We start from the raw sequence: 14,764 nt of genomic DNA, 5'->3' as shown, positions 1-14,764 counted from the left end.
CCCCTGGTCATCCACAAAAAGTGAAAGCATTCACAGACTCTACAAAGTGGGAGAGTGAGGAAAAAGGGTTTTATTAAAGTTAGGAAGAGAGACAATGCCCATGGCAGTGTCCAAAAATGTCCAAAAATGACGGCTGCCACAGGTTGTAAGGAGAGAAACACTGGCGGGAGGGGGTGGGTCACTGTGGCCAGAGTCCAGAGTCTGAGAGTGGACAGCTGCTGAGACAGACGGTGTCATGCGGGGTCTCTGGTCCCGCTCTCTGCATAAGAACGCAGGACATGGTGAGGCCAAAAAAGGAACAACAACGGAGCCATAGATAGGGGATTCATACCACTATATTCTCACTGGCAGCTGGTCGAGACACAAAAGCAAACATCCGCCAGCACACTAACAAGGGGCTTCCTGCACCCCAGTCTCGCTGGTGGCCGGGCGAGACACAGGAAGTAGGAGCAACACGAGCCACAATCCACTTGCTAACCGCACTTGCTAGCCGCAATCTGCCATCTGCTTCTCTGCCAACCAACCCCCACTTGCTAGCGTAGCTATGTTAGTTATATCAGTGGCTAATGGCTAACCGGTAACAGCTGATGGCCAACCAGCCACAGCGGATGGCCATCTACTACCCGAGCCAGCACCATTCCACGTGAGGTCGAGAGCCTGGAAACTGCTCTCTGGGACTCTGTCCCCACAGAGGGGTAAGAGAGAAATACTGGCAGATTCCTTTGCCAGGACACAGCCTGACAGGCAGCTGCACTAACCTCAGGTTAGCTTTTTCTTATACAGGAAAGGGGAGTTGGTCAGGCAGGATTGAGGGCTGACATCCTTCCTGGGGTCTGGTCTGTTTGAAGAGGATGTTATCTCCAGATTCTGGACTTGGACGTGGCCATCGTGGCCTGGGACTTGAATATATCACTAGTAAAAACTGCAGGGGAGTTGTAAATTGGATTCCAGGGTCCGGGAGCCCGAGGATTAAGAAATTGCTCTTTTCCACGTTAGGATGTTGTTAATTAACGAGGTATGGGGAGCCTTGAGAAAGGGAACACACAGAGTTCTTCAGTTAATCAGTAGGGGAGAAACAAATAGAAAACAGCTGAATGTCAGGGTGGACCAAAGTGCATACAAACTAGGTTTAATTACAGGTGGCTAGACAGCAAGCTATGTGGTAAGTTGAACTGCAAACTAGCTAAGTCTAAGTGCCTTATGATTCCCTGAATTTCACCCTTACAGTCATCCAGTTACAACAGCCCCAGGAAACTAACACAATGGGTATGCAAAGTCGTCTTACAATTGTTTTATTTTACCAACTGGAGGTTGAGCATATTCTCATTTGCTTATGGGCTCCCTCTTCAGGCTTCTTGTGGTTCAGTTTTCTTTTGTTTTAACAGCTTTATTGCGATACAGTTCACCCATAATCTAGTGGTTGGAGGTGCCGTACCTCCTCAATGACTGCACCCCACCCCCTGCCCTGACTTCCCTTCCTAGTATCATGTTGGCACTGACATCTGGAGCTACTGAAGATGAAGGCTCTGGGTTTGTTGTGAGCTGTGGCTCCCTGTGGGCTGGCTCCAATCACAGCCAAGGAGGACCTCAGACGAGTGCGCACAGGTTCTCACACGCTCTGCCTGGAACTGCTGTTCTGCTTCCCAGAACCTAGTAGGTGCCTTAGAAACACTTGCAGAAATATCAGTGGCCCGCATTTAGGAGCACTGATTTCATGCCAGGAGCTATGCTGTTTCTGGTCTATTCTCTTATCTTCCCATGTGATCCTCTCAAGAACCATGACAATTAAGCACTGCAGTTATCTCAGAGAGGCTCAGAGAGGTTAAGTAACTTGCCCAGGGTCACACAGTAAATAGAAGAATAAAGGAACAAAAGAACGCTGCACTACACTGCAGCCACAGGTGCCCTGGCCTGTTCATGCTCTCGCTGCCACAGCTATGGCAGCTTCCTCTGTCCTGAGGATCCCAGTCGGGCACATTAGGAGAATGCAAATAAAGGAACTCCGTGGTGAGGGGTTGGGGAGAGGGGTAGACATGAGGACTTGGTGGGCTGTAGAGCTCAGGTGGCTGAGGGCTTTCTGGAGAAGGCAGCCTTTGCTGCCACTGTCCCACTGATATTTTCATCCTGTAATTCCCTCCCACACACTCACATCCACTCTGAATTTTTCTCTTTATCAGATAATTCCCTGCCAGCTTGGAGTTGCCAGACTTGTTCCAGGACCAGCTGAGCCGGGGCAGATGCAGCCACATCAGGAGAAGAGTAGGTGTGTGAACTATAAGGCAGCTGAACTGGTCACGTGGTTCTGTTAGGTCACCTGGATGCCACTCCATTGCTAGGTGTGGGCACAGGAGGACTGGCAGCGGCCTGTGTCTCCTGGAAAGACTGGCAGGTGGCAGAGGCAAGAGTGAGACCTGGGTAGGAGCAGAGTTGGTGCATCTGAGGCAGAATGTCAGGCACAGAGGTCAAAGGCGTGGTGAAGGATTCAAGGTCGCCGTCCACACTGGGGTACGTGGGGCTGTGGGGCAAAGGGCGGAGCAGCAGGGCCACAGGGTAAAAGGCCACAGGGTAAAAGGCACTGGGGGGCAGCAGCACAAAGGCAATGGGATTGAGGCCACAGGGCTCCTTGCAGGGAGCTGTGCTGCCCTGGCTGTGCCGTCTCCTCAGGTGACTTCTCCTGCCTGAGTCTCACTTTTCTCCCTGAAGATACCTGGCAGCACTCACAGAGGGACCTCCATCCTGGCCCTGTGCTGGCCTGGCTCCAGGGGTGGGGACAGACCCCGTCCTCCCTCCAGGGGCTCCCAGGCTGGGGGAGGTATCAGAGACAGACTGGAACCAGGCAGGTGTCACCAGGGCTGTGCTAGGGAGTCAGGAGAGGGGATGCAGGAGCTTCTTGGGAGGGGAGGCCAGAACCAAGTCTGGTTTCAGGTTGTAAAAGTGACACTCACTATCCATTTCTGGTTCTGGAAGAATTGCATTCTCATTGTAGACAATCTGGAAGCTGTGGAAAGATGCTGAGAAATGGGTAAAAAGTGCAGGCACATGTGGAGCAGGGTGGCAGCCCTGTGGGGGAGGGGCCATGGGACCACACTGAACCCACCGTACAGCAGCTGTGCAGAGGGCAAACCAGGTCACTGCTCAGAGCCTCCGTTCCCTCATCCTTACAATGAGGTGATAAAACTATGAGGTCCAGATGAGGTGATGCATACCATATGCTCAGCTCCAGGTGCCAGCTCTGCTGCCCCTCCTGGGTATTGCAGTGTGTCCACTCCGCATGGGATAAATCCCAACTCCTTAGTGCAGGCCTTGTCAGGCCGTTTACCTGCCCAACTCCATCGTTTTTCTCAAGATCCACTCTCACAGGGCCTTTGCACAGGCTGGGCCCTCTGTCCAGAACACCTGCCCCTTCCCCACTGCAGTCAGAGCCCGTGCTGTCCTCTCACAGAGTCTGCGGCACACCCATCCATGATCATAACACTATTATTATCTGTGTCTTTATTGCTTCATGTCTAAATTGTGAGCTCCGTGAGAGCTGCCAAGTCTATGGTGCACATCCAGCCAGGGCCTGCCTGGTAGGCAGAGAGGAGTCCCTAGTCAGCCCCACCTCAGCAAGCCCCGGGTCTCCCTGCAGGGGGTGGGCAAGGCAAAGAAGCACCTTGGATGAGAAACAGGAGCCAGCTGTCCAACTCCAGCCCCTCTGGGGACACTGCTGACCTCACCCCCACCCAGCGGTCTGCTTCCTCATTTTATTAGTCAACTGGTGGGGCTGGACCTGGGGATTCGGCCATGGACAAGCTACGCCTGAGGCTGTCCCCAGACACTTCAGATGTGCACAGTGGGGACACAGACTATGACAGTTGAGAAAGGCAGGGAACACCCTGGGCCTTGATTCAGGGCTGAGGCACTGAGTCTTAGCGAGGCCCAGGGAGCCATGGAGAAGTTAGGGCAGGGGTGTGGAACCAAGTGCTGCTTGAACCCCAGGCGGGGAATGCTGCGTGAGGGCAGGTGAGTGATACTGGCATTCCGGGCTGAGCTGTGGGGCAACTCTGGAATCTGAGGCCTGACGTTCTCCAAGCCAGCTCTGGGACTGAGGGTGGGCAGTGCCAGCAGCCAGAGTTGGACCCAAACTATCTTGACCCAACTCTTCCAGGAAGCGCTCAGGAGGAAATGGGCCTGGGACAGATTTCCCACTGCCCCTCCGCAACGCTGGGGCAGGGCTCTAGGTGGGACCCCACCCCACTCTGGGCCTGGCCCCTGGGAGTGCATGACCCGAGTTCTCTTCCAGCCCATGACAAGGGTTGGACACAGAGAGCAGACAAGTCTTTAGGGAGCACCAACTGTGGCTGTGTCCTCCTCTGGACAGTGTGTATGGAGCCCCTGCCGCCATGGGAATGGTATCCTTGCTGCCATGGGGAAGGTACAGTGTGTTTGCTGGTGTTTCCTAGGAATACCCAGCATCTGTTCCCACCTCCCGCATTCCTCAGTTGGGACAACCCACTAAGCCAGCACCAGTTGCTTTTACTGTCTTATTGTTCCTAAGAATAATAACCACAGCCCACAATGTCCACCGACGTCTGGGTGGCCAGGCCTGTCCCCACGTCTCAGAGAGGAGCATGAACTGCCCAAGGTCCCAGGAGTGGTGGAGGTGCCCAGTGCGGGCGCTGAGCGCATGTCTCTCCACGGCCAAAGCTCTGAGGCTGAGGTGCTGGGCTCGGGCCCATGAGATGCTGCTGAAGGCCCATGTCCACACTCCACACAGATACCCAAAGAGACAGAGGCAGAGACACACAGACAGACAGTCACACACCCAGACAGACACAGAGACACAGAGAGACACAGACATACAGACAGAGACACACAGAGGCACGGACAGACAGACGGAGACACACAGACGTGCAGTCCCAGCACTGCCCACCTACCTCTCCACCTCCACCTTTCCTTGATGTCCTGCCTACCAGATGCTCTCCTCTGTTCCTTGTTTTGGGACCCTCCTTCCAGGACCACCCCCCCAGAGCAGACACTGAGCCCTCCTCATGCTCTGGGTATCTGTGGTGCACTCTGCCTCAGTTTCCCCATCTGCCACTGCAAAAGCTCTGTGGCCTCTGAAACAAAGCACCCTCAGAGTGCCTGGGTTAGGCCCAGAGGTGGCCCTGACCACCGTCCAAGGAATCTTGCTCCTCGATTTTGCTTGTGGCCTTGTGCTCTGGGTGATGGGGGGCCTGGAGTGAATGTGGGTGGAATGCGTGTGTTGAGGGGGTGCAGGGCCAGCCCTGGCCCTCTGGGGTCACACGTGAGTCCCAGTGTGGGTGTCTGTGTGCCCACATGGGTACAGGCAGAGGCGGGGTGAGTGCCCGAGAAGGTGGGAAGCGCGGGCCCATGTTGCCCCCCTCTCCCCACTGGCAGGATGGACCCCTTCTCAGACACACTGCAGCGACTGCGGGAGGCCTTCCGCTCAGGGCGGACGCGGCCTGCTGAGTTCCGGGCTGCGCAGCTCAAGGGTCTGGGCCGCTTCCTGCAGGACCACAAGGAGCTTCTGCAGGAGGCGCTGGCACAGGACCTGCACAAGGTGAAGGGGAGAGAGCTGGCTGTGTCCCCAGTCCATCCCTGTTTATTTAACAGACCCTTCCCTGGCAGGCAGTGTATACAGGCACTCTACAACATTCACTCTATCAAACCTGGGAGGCGGTTTCAATTGTTGTCCCATGTTACTGATGGGGACACCGAGGCAGGTGGGGGTTGTATCACTTGCCCAAGGTACCACAGCCAAGAAGTAGCAGAGGTGGAACTGAAGCCCCGGTCACCTGGCCCAGGGCCTGTGCTCCTCAGCACTCACTGCAGTTCCTAGGGGACTGGCTGTGAAGTCCCTGGAGGCTGTCTCTGTATCACTAGTGGGAACTGGGGACTCCACACGCTAGATCCCCACACCACCCTCCCCCGGGCCTGACCCTCACGCCACTCCCTCCAGTCATTCTTTGAGTCGGACTTGTCCGAGCTCATCCTATGCCAGAACGAGGTCAATCTGGCCCTCAAGAATCTACACTCCTGGATGAAGGACGAGCCGGTGGCCAAGAACCTGGTAAGCGGCTGCCGGGTGGGGGGCAGTGCCCAGGGGCAGCTCTAGCCCAGGCCCTTTCGCCATCCCTGCCCCAGAGTCACTGACTTTTTCGGGACCTCTGTCCTTTCATTGGGACTCCACTGCACAGGCAGCTTGAGGACCCGGGAGGGGGGCTTTGGGGTGGTCCTTGGTGGGGCCTCACTGCTCATCCTGCCCCGCAGCTCACACAGCTGGACTCCGCCTTCATCCGGAAGGAGCCCTTCGGCCTGGCGCTCATCATCTCCCCCTGGAACTATCCTGTGAACCTGAGCTTGTTGCCCCTGGTGGGCGCCCTCGCTGCAGGTGAACAGAGAATCCTGAGCCCCATGCCCTCCCAGCCCAATGGCCCTTCCCAAAAGGGTCCCCTAGAATTCCATTATGGGGTGCCTCCAGCTTTCCATGCCCTCTGTGTCTCTGATTTCCGAGGCCAGCTCCTGGGTGGCGGTGGGGGCGCTGGTCTCCCACTGTGTCTCCCCTGTCTGCCCCTGCAGGAAACTGTGTGGTGCTGAAGCCATCAGAAATAAGCCAGGGCACAGAGAAGGTCCTGGCCGAGGTGCTGCCCCTGTACCTGGACCAGGTGAGAGTGGCCCTCCCCATCAGCATCTCGCCTCTGCCAGGGTGGCCCGGCTTACCCTGGGGTTGGCAGTGTCCCCTGAGCCACCCACTGCTTTGCAGAGCTGCTTTGCTGTGGTGCAGGGCGGCCCTGAGGAGACGCAGCAGCTGCTGAAACACAAGTTTGACTACATCTTCTTCACAGGTGAGGGTGGCCCAGCCAGTATCCTGGGGAAAGTGGGGATATCCAGAGCAGGGCTGGGAAGGCACTGAGGGGAGGAGGCTGTGGTCAGCGGTGGAGACCATCCCAGATGGCAACCAGCTGGGCCTCTGGGCCTTGGAGGGGCAGGACCTGAGCGGCGGGGCTGAGGGCACATCTGAGGTGGTGCCAAGGCCACTTGAAGATGAGGGGTCAACTCTCATGTCCCAAGGGAGCCCTCGAGTTGGCAAGATTGTCATGGCCGCTGCCACCGAGCACCTGACACCCATCACGCTGGAGCTGGGGGGCAAGAACCCCTGCTACGTGGACGACAACTGCGACCCCCAGACCGTGGCCAACCGCGTGATCTTGTTCCGCTGCTACAACACGGGCCAGACCTGCGTGGCCCCCGATTACGTGCTGTGCAGCCCTGAAATGCAGGAGCGGTTGCTGCCTGCCATGCAGAGTGCCATCACCCGTTTCTATGGCGACGACCCCAGGAGCTCCCCAAACCTGGGCCGCATCATCAATGAGAAGCATTTCCAGAGGCTGCAGGGCCTGCTGGGCTGTGGCCGCGTGGCCATCGGAGGCCAGAGCGACGAGAGGGATCGCTATATCGGTGAGTCCCACTCTCCCTGCCACGGCACCCCGAAGCTAAGGCCCTTCCACACTGCAGGCCACAGCTGGGTCCCCGAGTCTGCTCCCTGAGGTTCCCACGGCCCCACTGTGGGAGCTCAGACTGGTCCCTGGCTCTGGTGCCACGAGTCCCTGACACCGATGCCCCACGTCCCTGCGTTCTAAGCCTGTGGCCCCATGACTCCACACTCTGGCCCACGCCCTGGCGTCTCCGAGCTGGGCCCCTGGTGTTCCAGGGCTCCCGGGTGCTCAGATTCCCAACCTCCATCCCATGCTCTGCGGCTCCACAGGCCGTGATCCCAGGTCCTGTGAGCTCACAATTCCTGGGTCCTGACCTCCAAAGGCCCGTCCTGAGCACTCGCTGGGCTGTCATTACAAAGCAGCCCCGTCTCCTGGGCTGAAGGGCTCAGTAGTGACGCTGCGGCTCCGACAGGCTGGCACCTCGGGCCTCGGATCCAGGGGTCTGAGATCCGGTCACCCTCTGACTGTAAGACCAAGGTTGGGGGTTCTCTGGGCCCCACAGGCCTTGCTCCCGAGTCACTTCTCAGGGCCATGGGGAGACTTCTCCTTGGAGTGGACTTGAGCCTGGGGCCCTAGGTCCCGGAGACCTACCCGAGGCCCCAGCCCCGGGCTGAGCTGTGCCCTGTGCCCGGGCAGCGCCCACAGTGCTGGTGGACGTGCAGCAGACGGAGCCGGTGATGCAGGAGGAGATCTTCGGGCCCATCCTGCCCATCCTGAACGTGAGGAGCCTGGACGAGGCCATCGACTTCATCAACCGTCGGGAGAAGCCCCTGGCCCTGTACGCCTTCTCCACCAGGAACAAGGTGGGGCTTCGGGCAGGGCTGGTCAGACGGGACAGAGATGGGGCAGGTGCCAGCAGAGGACCGAGGGGCTGAGAAGGGGAAGGTAGAGGGTCCTGGGCCGTCTGGGGCAGTCACAGGAGTTCTGGGATGGTGGCACGGACGGCGGCACTCTTGGCTCTGTCCCTTACTTTCTTCCGGGAGCAAGTGGGCCTCCCTCCCTCTACAATCTAGGCCACACTCTCTTGGGCCTTCAATGGGCAGCTCCCTGGGATCTTCTCGGGGTCCAGCATCCCCTCTTGGTCAGTCCCACCTCATCCTCATCATTTTGACCTGGGGACGCAGTGTCTCCTTTCAGTGCCTGGCTCATGGAAGGCACATACAGCCTGGGGTGGAATGACTGGGGTGTGTGACCAGCACACGCAGGCTGAGAAGGAGCCCTGGTTGTCCCCTCCCCTCCCCTCCAGACCCCTGCTCTGTTCCAGACCCTGGGGGCAGCCTGAGACACATGGGCAGGACACACCTCCCCCTCCCACCAGCTCTCACGAGACCCATCTCAGCCTACACAATATTCTTTTAAATAGACTTTTTATTTTGGAATGACTAGATTTCCAGGAAAGTTGCAAAGGTATTCCAGGGACCATACACCCTACACCCAGGTTCCCGTTAAGGGCCCTTACAGGGGTCGAAACTAAGAAACTGACACTGATTGGTACATTACAGTTAACTACACTCTAGACTGAATTCAGATTTTGCCAGTTTTTCTTTTTGCCCAGAATCCAAACCAGGGTCCCACGCTGCATTTAGTTTTCATGGCTCCTCTGGCCTGCGATCGCCTCTCCGCTTTGGGGGTACCGGCCAGTCTCCAGCAGAGAGTCCCCAGTGTCAGTGGTCTGTTGTTTTTCTCATGAAAGAGCACAACAGAGGCGAGGGCTGAACTCTGCCCATCATATCGGGTACACGAGAGCCACACATCCCTGGTGAGGTTAACCTTCCCCACTTGGCCAAGGTCACGTCTGCCATGGTCTCCACTGAGAAGTGTCTGTTTTTCCTTTGCTTACTCTATTCTTGGGAGCAAGGCACAAAGTGTAGCCCACCTTCCGTGGAAGAGGGTGGATTAACCTCCGCCTGCTGAAGGGGCCATATCTACATATGTCATATGGAACCTGTACGAAAGGTTTGGCTCTGAATCATTTCTTTACATCAGCATGGACTCGTGTGCATCTGCTTTATTCTCTGGGTTACGATCCAATACCACCTTATTTCCTTGCTCAAGTTGTCCCGCTTTGGTCCCTAGGAGCTGCTGTGTCCCTGAGACCTGCCCATCTTCTTGCTTTTTCACCACTTCCTTCCTTTCTGGGTCTAGAAGAAGCACAGGCTCGTCCTGTATTTTCTCTGCCCAGCCCTACAATCAGCCATTCCTCCAGGAGCCCTGGTTTTCTGGGTTGTGTTCACTTTAGAAAATGCAACCCAGGTATTTGGAACAGGGACCAGGTGGCATCACAGTTGCTTCCGGGCTTTTCTGACTGGCAGTACTGGTCCCAGGACCCTGGGACACCTACGACACGTCCCACCCCATGCGACTTGCCCTTCGTCCTCTCCAAACATCCATGCTTCCGACTCTGTCCTCTGCGGTCATTACCGCTGGTCTCAACGTGACTTCTGAGCCCCCTTATGGGGGGTCCCCTCTACCCTTCAGACAAGCCCTGACCCAGCCATTATCTCTGGGTCCCACACTGGAACCAAGTACAGGGAAGTTTTCATGCAAAACTGGTGTCTGCTAATCTTTTCTGTCCTTCTCTTTCTTCAAGTAAAGCTATAGATTGAAGAGGAAGGGCCTTCAGTAAGTCAAGCCAAGACCAAGTGCATGTTTCTAATCTGACCACGTGATCCATCTGACTTCCCCGAACTATTGCTCCACAGTCCCCGTCCCCCATTTCCGTGTCCCCCTCCCAGAGCCTGCGGGCCCTTCTCCTCTCTGCCTGAATGACTCCTGGCCCCTTGAGACTCAGCAAGCATGTGACATTGCTCCCTTGGGACACCTTACTGACCACCCTGCACTCACCCTGTCCCCAGGCAAACGCTGGGGTCCCACCTCCCGGTAAGGCCTGAGTCTGTGTCCCAGCACCCTGCACAGGTGAGCAGACGTACTATAAACGTGTCCCAAGTAGGGAGCCTGCTGGCAGCTGCTGCACAGCCACGTACTCCAGCTGCCCACCATCCCCTTCGGCTCACAGGGCAAACTAGATCCTTCCAGGGCCCTGAGGGGGCTGGGCAGAGCCCCTGGGAGCTGGGGACAGACGACTGGCTTTCTGCTCTCCAGCCTCTCAGCCTCATTGCTGCTTCTTCCCAGGTGGTCAAGCAGGTGCTGGCCCGGACCAGCAGCGGAAACTTCAGTGGGAACGACGGCTTCGTGTTCATGACTCTCAATAGCCTGCCTTTTGGAGGAGTGGGTAGGTGCGGGCAGAGCTCTGCCTTCTCTTACCTCACTGACTGAATGGCACCCAGCACCTTCCTCCAGCTCCGCACACACAGTCCTGAGCGGAACTTTCCAGCTGGCTCTGCATTTCCACATGGGCGGGTCCACAGACACAGCGATCAGGCCCCCGCTCTCCCCCACAAGGCACGTCTTCCTGTCTGCCTCTCAGCCCCCAGGCAGCTGTCAATTTCCAGGCAGCCTGTGTGCTCCTTTACCCCAAGTGCCCCAGTCCACCCCTCAGCACGACACCCCCAGGGGTCTTCCACCTGCCCCTAAGGGAGGCCCAGGTGAGTGCACACACCCCTCCCGCAGCCCCATTCCTGCTGCAAAGGCCTGGCCTCAGGCATAGCCACTTCCCTTCTCTGAGCCCACGTCCTCCTCCGTGGAATGGGAAGGCCCGAGACTGCCCTCTACTTGTCCACACTCAGCAGGACCTAGCCCCTCCCTGGAGAGTGGCCGGTGTCACAGGAGCACACAGCAGGTGGAGAACCAACACATGACTCGCTGTGCCCGGCTCTGGGACCCCCGCTCCCCAGCCCACCAGGCTGCCTGTCTCTAGTCCTAGCCCCCGCTCCTCAGGGAGGCGTGGGGGTCTGCCTGGGAGTGGATCTGGTCCTGCTGCTCCCAGAGGAAACCTCCCAGGGCTCCCAGGCCCCTCAGGCATCACGCCAGGCCCCTGACTCACAGCTCCTGGAGGCCAGCCCATCCTGCATCCTGTGCTGGCCATGGTTTCCTGCTCTGTTCTCTCCCCTCTTCCCTGCCTGCTGCCCCAGCCACATTGAGCTCTGCCCAGGTCCTAACTGGCCACAGGTCACCTACCTCCAGGGCTCTCTGTCATCCCCAAGCCTGGGTCCCTCTTGCCCACACCCACCCCCTTCAACTGGTCAACTCCATATCCCTGAGGCCTCACTCACTGACGGAAGCCATCCCTGATTACCCCCAACTCCAGCAGACTGGGTCCCCTGGGCTTCCCAGTGCAGAAGCTGCCTGGTCCTTGGCTGCCTCCTCACCTAGACACTGAGGGCTCATAACAAGACAGTGCTTACTGTGTCCCCGGGTCTGAACATTTCCCCAACCCCCACAAATCTAAGAGATGGGTGCCATTGTCACCCCATGTCACAGAGAAGGAGACCAAGGTGGACACCCACCCAAAGTGACACAGCTAGTTCAGAGCCGGGATTCAACCCCGCACATTCTTGACCACTGTCTACCTATCTTGTCCTAACAGCTGGCACGGCACCTGCTATCCCCAATGTTCACTGAGCTGGTGCCAGGCTCAGGGCGACACCCTTTACCCACAGCCTCTGATGATGAGCCCACTTTACAGATGGGAAAACTGAGGCTGAGAGGGGTAAAGTAGCCTACCCAGGTCACCCTGCGTGTGACTGGCAGAGCCCTGGTCTGTATGATGCCTCGGCTGGCTACTGAGGGCCTGACTGCGTGTTCTGTGCCCATGCAGGCAACAGCGGGATGGGAAAATACCACGGCAAGTTCTCCTTTGACACCTTCTCCCATCACCGCGCCTGCCTGCTGGCCCACTCAGGCCTGGAGAAGCTCAAGGAAATCCGCTACCCGCCCTATACTACCAGGAGAAAGCAGCTGCTCAACTGGGTCCTGAGCTTCCAGAGCTGCACCCTTCTGTGAGAGCTTTGCCTGCCTCCAGCAGCCCACCCCACAGCCCTCTGTCCTGCTGCTGCCCCAGTGTTCAGTGGTTCCCAAAAGTGGGTGTCCCATCCAGGAGTGCTAAGAGCCTGCTCCTGGGGCTTTGTCTGAGCAGTCCCCCAGCTGGGCAGGACCTCTAGGCTGCTGGGCCACCCCTTTCAGGGCCCAAGTCCCTCTGTATCTTCCTGGCAGATTCACTGACCCTCTGCTTGGATGTGTCTGGTAACAGAGAACTCAACCTGCCTCCCCGCAATGTTGGGCAGCTCTCATGTTAAAAAGGACTCCCTCGTACTGGATCTGTAATTAGGCTCTCAAAATACAGAGCGATGTCTAACAGCTCCATTCACACATGGTTTGGGGAACTGGGTTTGTCTGACCTGAAGTGATCAGATCTGGAGCCCAGATCGGGCCAATTGCCTGAAGTATGTAATTGACAAGAATGTTGATGCTGTGTGTGGAATCAATGGGATGTGCAACAGTTGATTAGTGATGTCTGCTATGGATACAGGAGAGGGCTGTGTACACGGTGGTCATGTCTGTCATCCCTACTCTAGACTCCCAGTAGAAGGTCAGAGCGGGCAGAGTCTACTTATGGCCACATCACCTGACATATGGGGAAACTGACGTTTCGAGATGGGACAGGGCAGAATGAAGTTTACACAGAAAAGCAGGGCAGAGCTGAGTGATGGTGGACTTTCCTGAGAAATGTGAGGTGGGAATCAGTAAACAGAGCATATCTGGTCCATGGTGACCAGCCTTTTGCTCTCTCCCTAGTCCTGAAACTGGGAGTCCCCTCCCGATCCCCCCAGTCTTGCTTCAGTGGGTTCCTCACCCCTCAGAGCCATGGAAAAACTTGGGCCAGTGGCTTGAGGTTGAGAGGAAAAAGGGAAAATATGACTTTCCTGTTCCTCTGGGAATTGTTGGGAACAGTTTTCTCCAAAAGGGTACGAAGTAGACTCAAAAGAGGTGCTTAACAGGGCTTGTTGATGAGTGAAGGAAAGAATGAGTAAGGAAGTGAGAGGACGGATGTATAGCTGTATGGCTAGATGGATGAGTTAATGAGTGGGTAGCAAGGCAAGTGAGTGGCTGGCTGAATGGATGAATGAGGTGAGGCCAGATGGGTGGGGTGGTGGATGAACTGCTGGACGGGTAGGTGGCCTGGGTAGAAGCTGAGTGACCAGTGGGCCTGCCTATGAGAGGTTTCCACTCTCCCCACCCCTGCCATGGGAAGCTGTTGCCTCAAAATGGCCATTGGACTGAACAGAGAGCCAGAGGGATTGAAAAGAATCGGAGCGTCTCCAGGCCATGGGGACTGAGCCCAGTGAGCAAAGAACAGAAGGTTCTGCCCAGTGAAGACGGAATTTCACTGCTGTGCCCACACCTAATCTTGTTCCCTTTGTCCTCTTGGCCATTGGTGGCAGTGGTTCAGAGAGAGGGCAAAGCCTCCAAGGGAAATGTGGCTCTGGGGGGGCCTCTGAGGGGGGGAGGGCAGTCCCAGAATGCCTGCGTCTCCCTCGGTGGCCCCTGACTACTAGAACAGAGTCACACGACTGCGTCCTGGCCATAAGGGAGGCTGAGAGCATGTTCTCCCTTCTACCTGGGGAGGCTGTTCAGGAGAGACCACGCATATGACCAGCAGCCCCTAGTCACACCACCCTTCCCAATTCCAGCCCTTTTCTCTCTCAGTCATGGCTGACCAGGCCCAGTCCTGGAGACGGTGTCATCCATACACAGAACAAAGTCCGTGTCCTAAACACAGATCAGAGAGCCTCAAGCCCCTCCAGGCCTTTGCACAGTGGCTCTCTCCTCCCAGTTCTCCCTCCCGCTGACCTCTGCCCCTCCCCCACCTCCACTCAAGCACTGCCTCCCCCAGGAATACAGCTCACATTCCAGATGTCTCAGTGGCCTAGTCTGGCTCACATAGCACCAGACCCTTTCCTGCAGTGGCGCCACCACCTAGGAAGCTTGGGTTCACATGGCTTCACAGCCACATCGTGACTGGGTGCCTTTGAACAAGACCCTTCACTTCTCTGAGCCTCTGTTTTCTTATTGTGTCGAATGGGGTCCCCACCTACCTCATAGAGTTGGTGTGAGGGTTATATGGCATCACGTGTGTCTGGGGCCCTGGGGTCCCCACTCTGGGATGCGGTGTAGTCTAGACTCTTACATAAGCCAAGCCAGCGTTGGGCAGAGGCCCTGGCTGCAGAGGGGCCCCTCACCACACACTCTCCAGGGCTCTGTCGTGGCCTCAAGGTCTGGGACAGCAGCCTCTCCTTGTCCAGCAGTGATGTTCTGCCGCCCGAGGCTTAAGGGCCATCCCAGGGTCCCTCAGGGCTCAGGGGTCA

At 57.1% G+C, this 14,764-nt stretch overlaps 1 protein-coding gene and 1 long non-coding RNA gene across 8 annotated transcripts; one reads left to right on the top strand and one right to left on the bottom strand.

Moving 5' to 3' along the window:
* Positions 1–47: 47 nt before the first annotated feature.
* On the bottom strand, positions 48–1,041 carry LOC141572293 (uncharacterized). Its single transcript, XR_012497654.1, has 2 exons — positions 759–1,041; positions 48–259 (listed from the first exon to the last, which is right to left on the bottom strand). It is a non-coding gene; the product is annotated as an uncharacterized LOC141572293 (long non-coding RNA).
* On the top strand, positions 649–12,747 carry LOC109450388 (aldehyde dehydrogenase family 3 member B1). 7 transcript variants are annotated; one of them, XM_074336805.1, is made up of 12 exons: positions 649–695; positions 1,483–1,653; positions 2,178–2,263; positions 5,401–5,563; positions 5,963–6,073; positions 6,274–6,394; positions 6,583–6,668; positions 6,767–6,848; positions 7,075–7,461; positions 8,136–8,302; positions 10,632–10,731; positions 12,217–12,747. In XM_074336805.1, the coding sequence occupies exons 3-12, from the start codon at positions 2,238–2,240 to the stop codon at positions 12,399–12,401; spliced, it is 1,428 nt and encodes a 475-aa protein (XP_074192906.1). In that variant the 5' UTR covers positions 649–695; positions 1,483–1,653; positions 2,178–2,237; the 3' UTR covers positions 12,402–12,747. The 7 variants fall into 7 exon arrangements, with proteins under 7 accessions (XP_074192906.1, XP_074192904.1, XP_074192907.1 ...); XM_074336804.1 differs by having other exon boundaries at positions 666–763; XM_074336803.1 differs by lacking the exon at positions 1,483–1,653 and having other exon boundaries at positions 656–763.
* The last annotated feature ends 2,017 nt before the right edge of the window (positions 12,748–14,764 follow it).

The sequence above is a fragment of the Rhinolophus sinicus genome, linkage group LG06 (genome assembly GCF_036562045.2).
Source record: "Rhinolophus sinicus isolate RSC01 linkage group LG06, ASM3656204v1, whole genome shotgun sequence".
Classification (NCBI taxonomy): domain Eukaryota; kingdom Metazoa; phylum Chordata; class Mammalia; order Chiroptera; family Rhinolophidae; genus Rhinolophus; species Rhinolophus sinicus.
The sequence above is the reverse complement of the archived record's forward strand: the minus strand, read 5'-3'. Positions and strand labels throughout refer to the sequence as shown.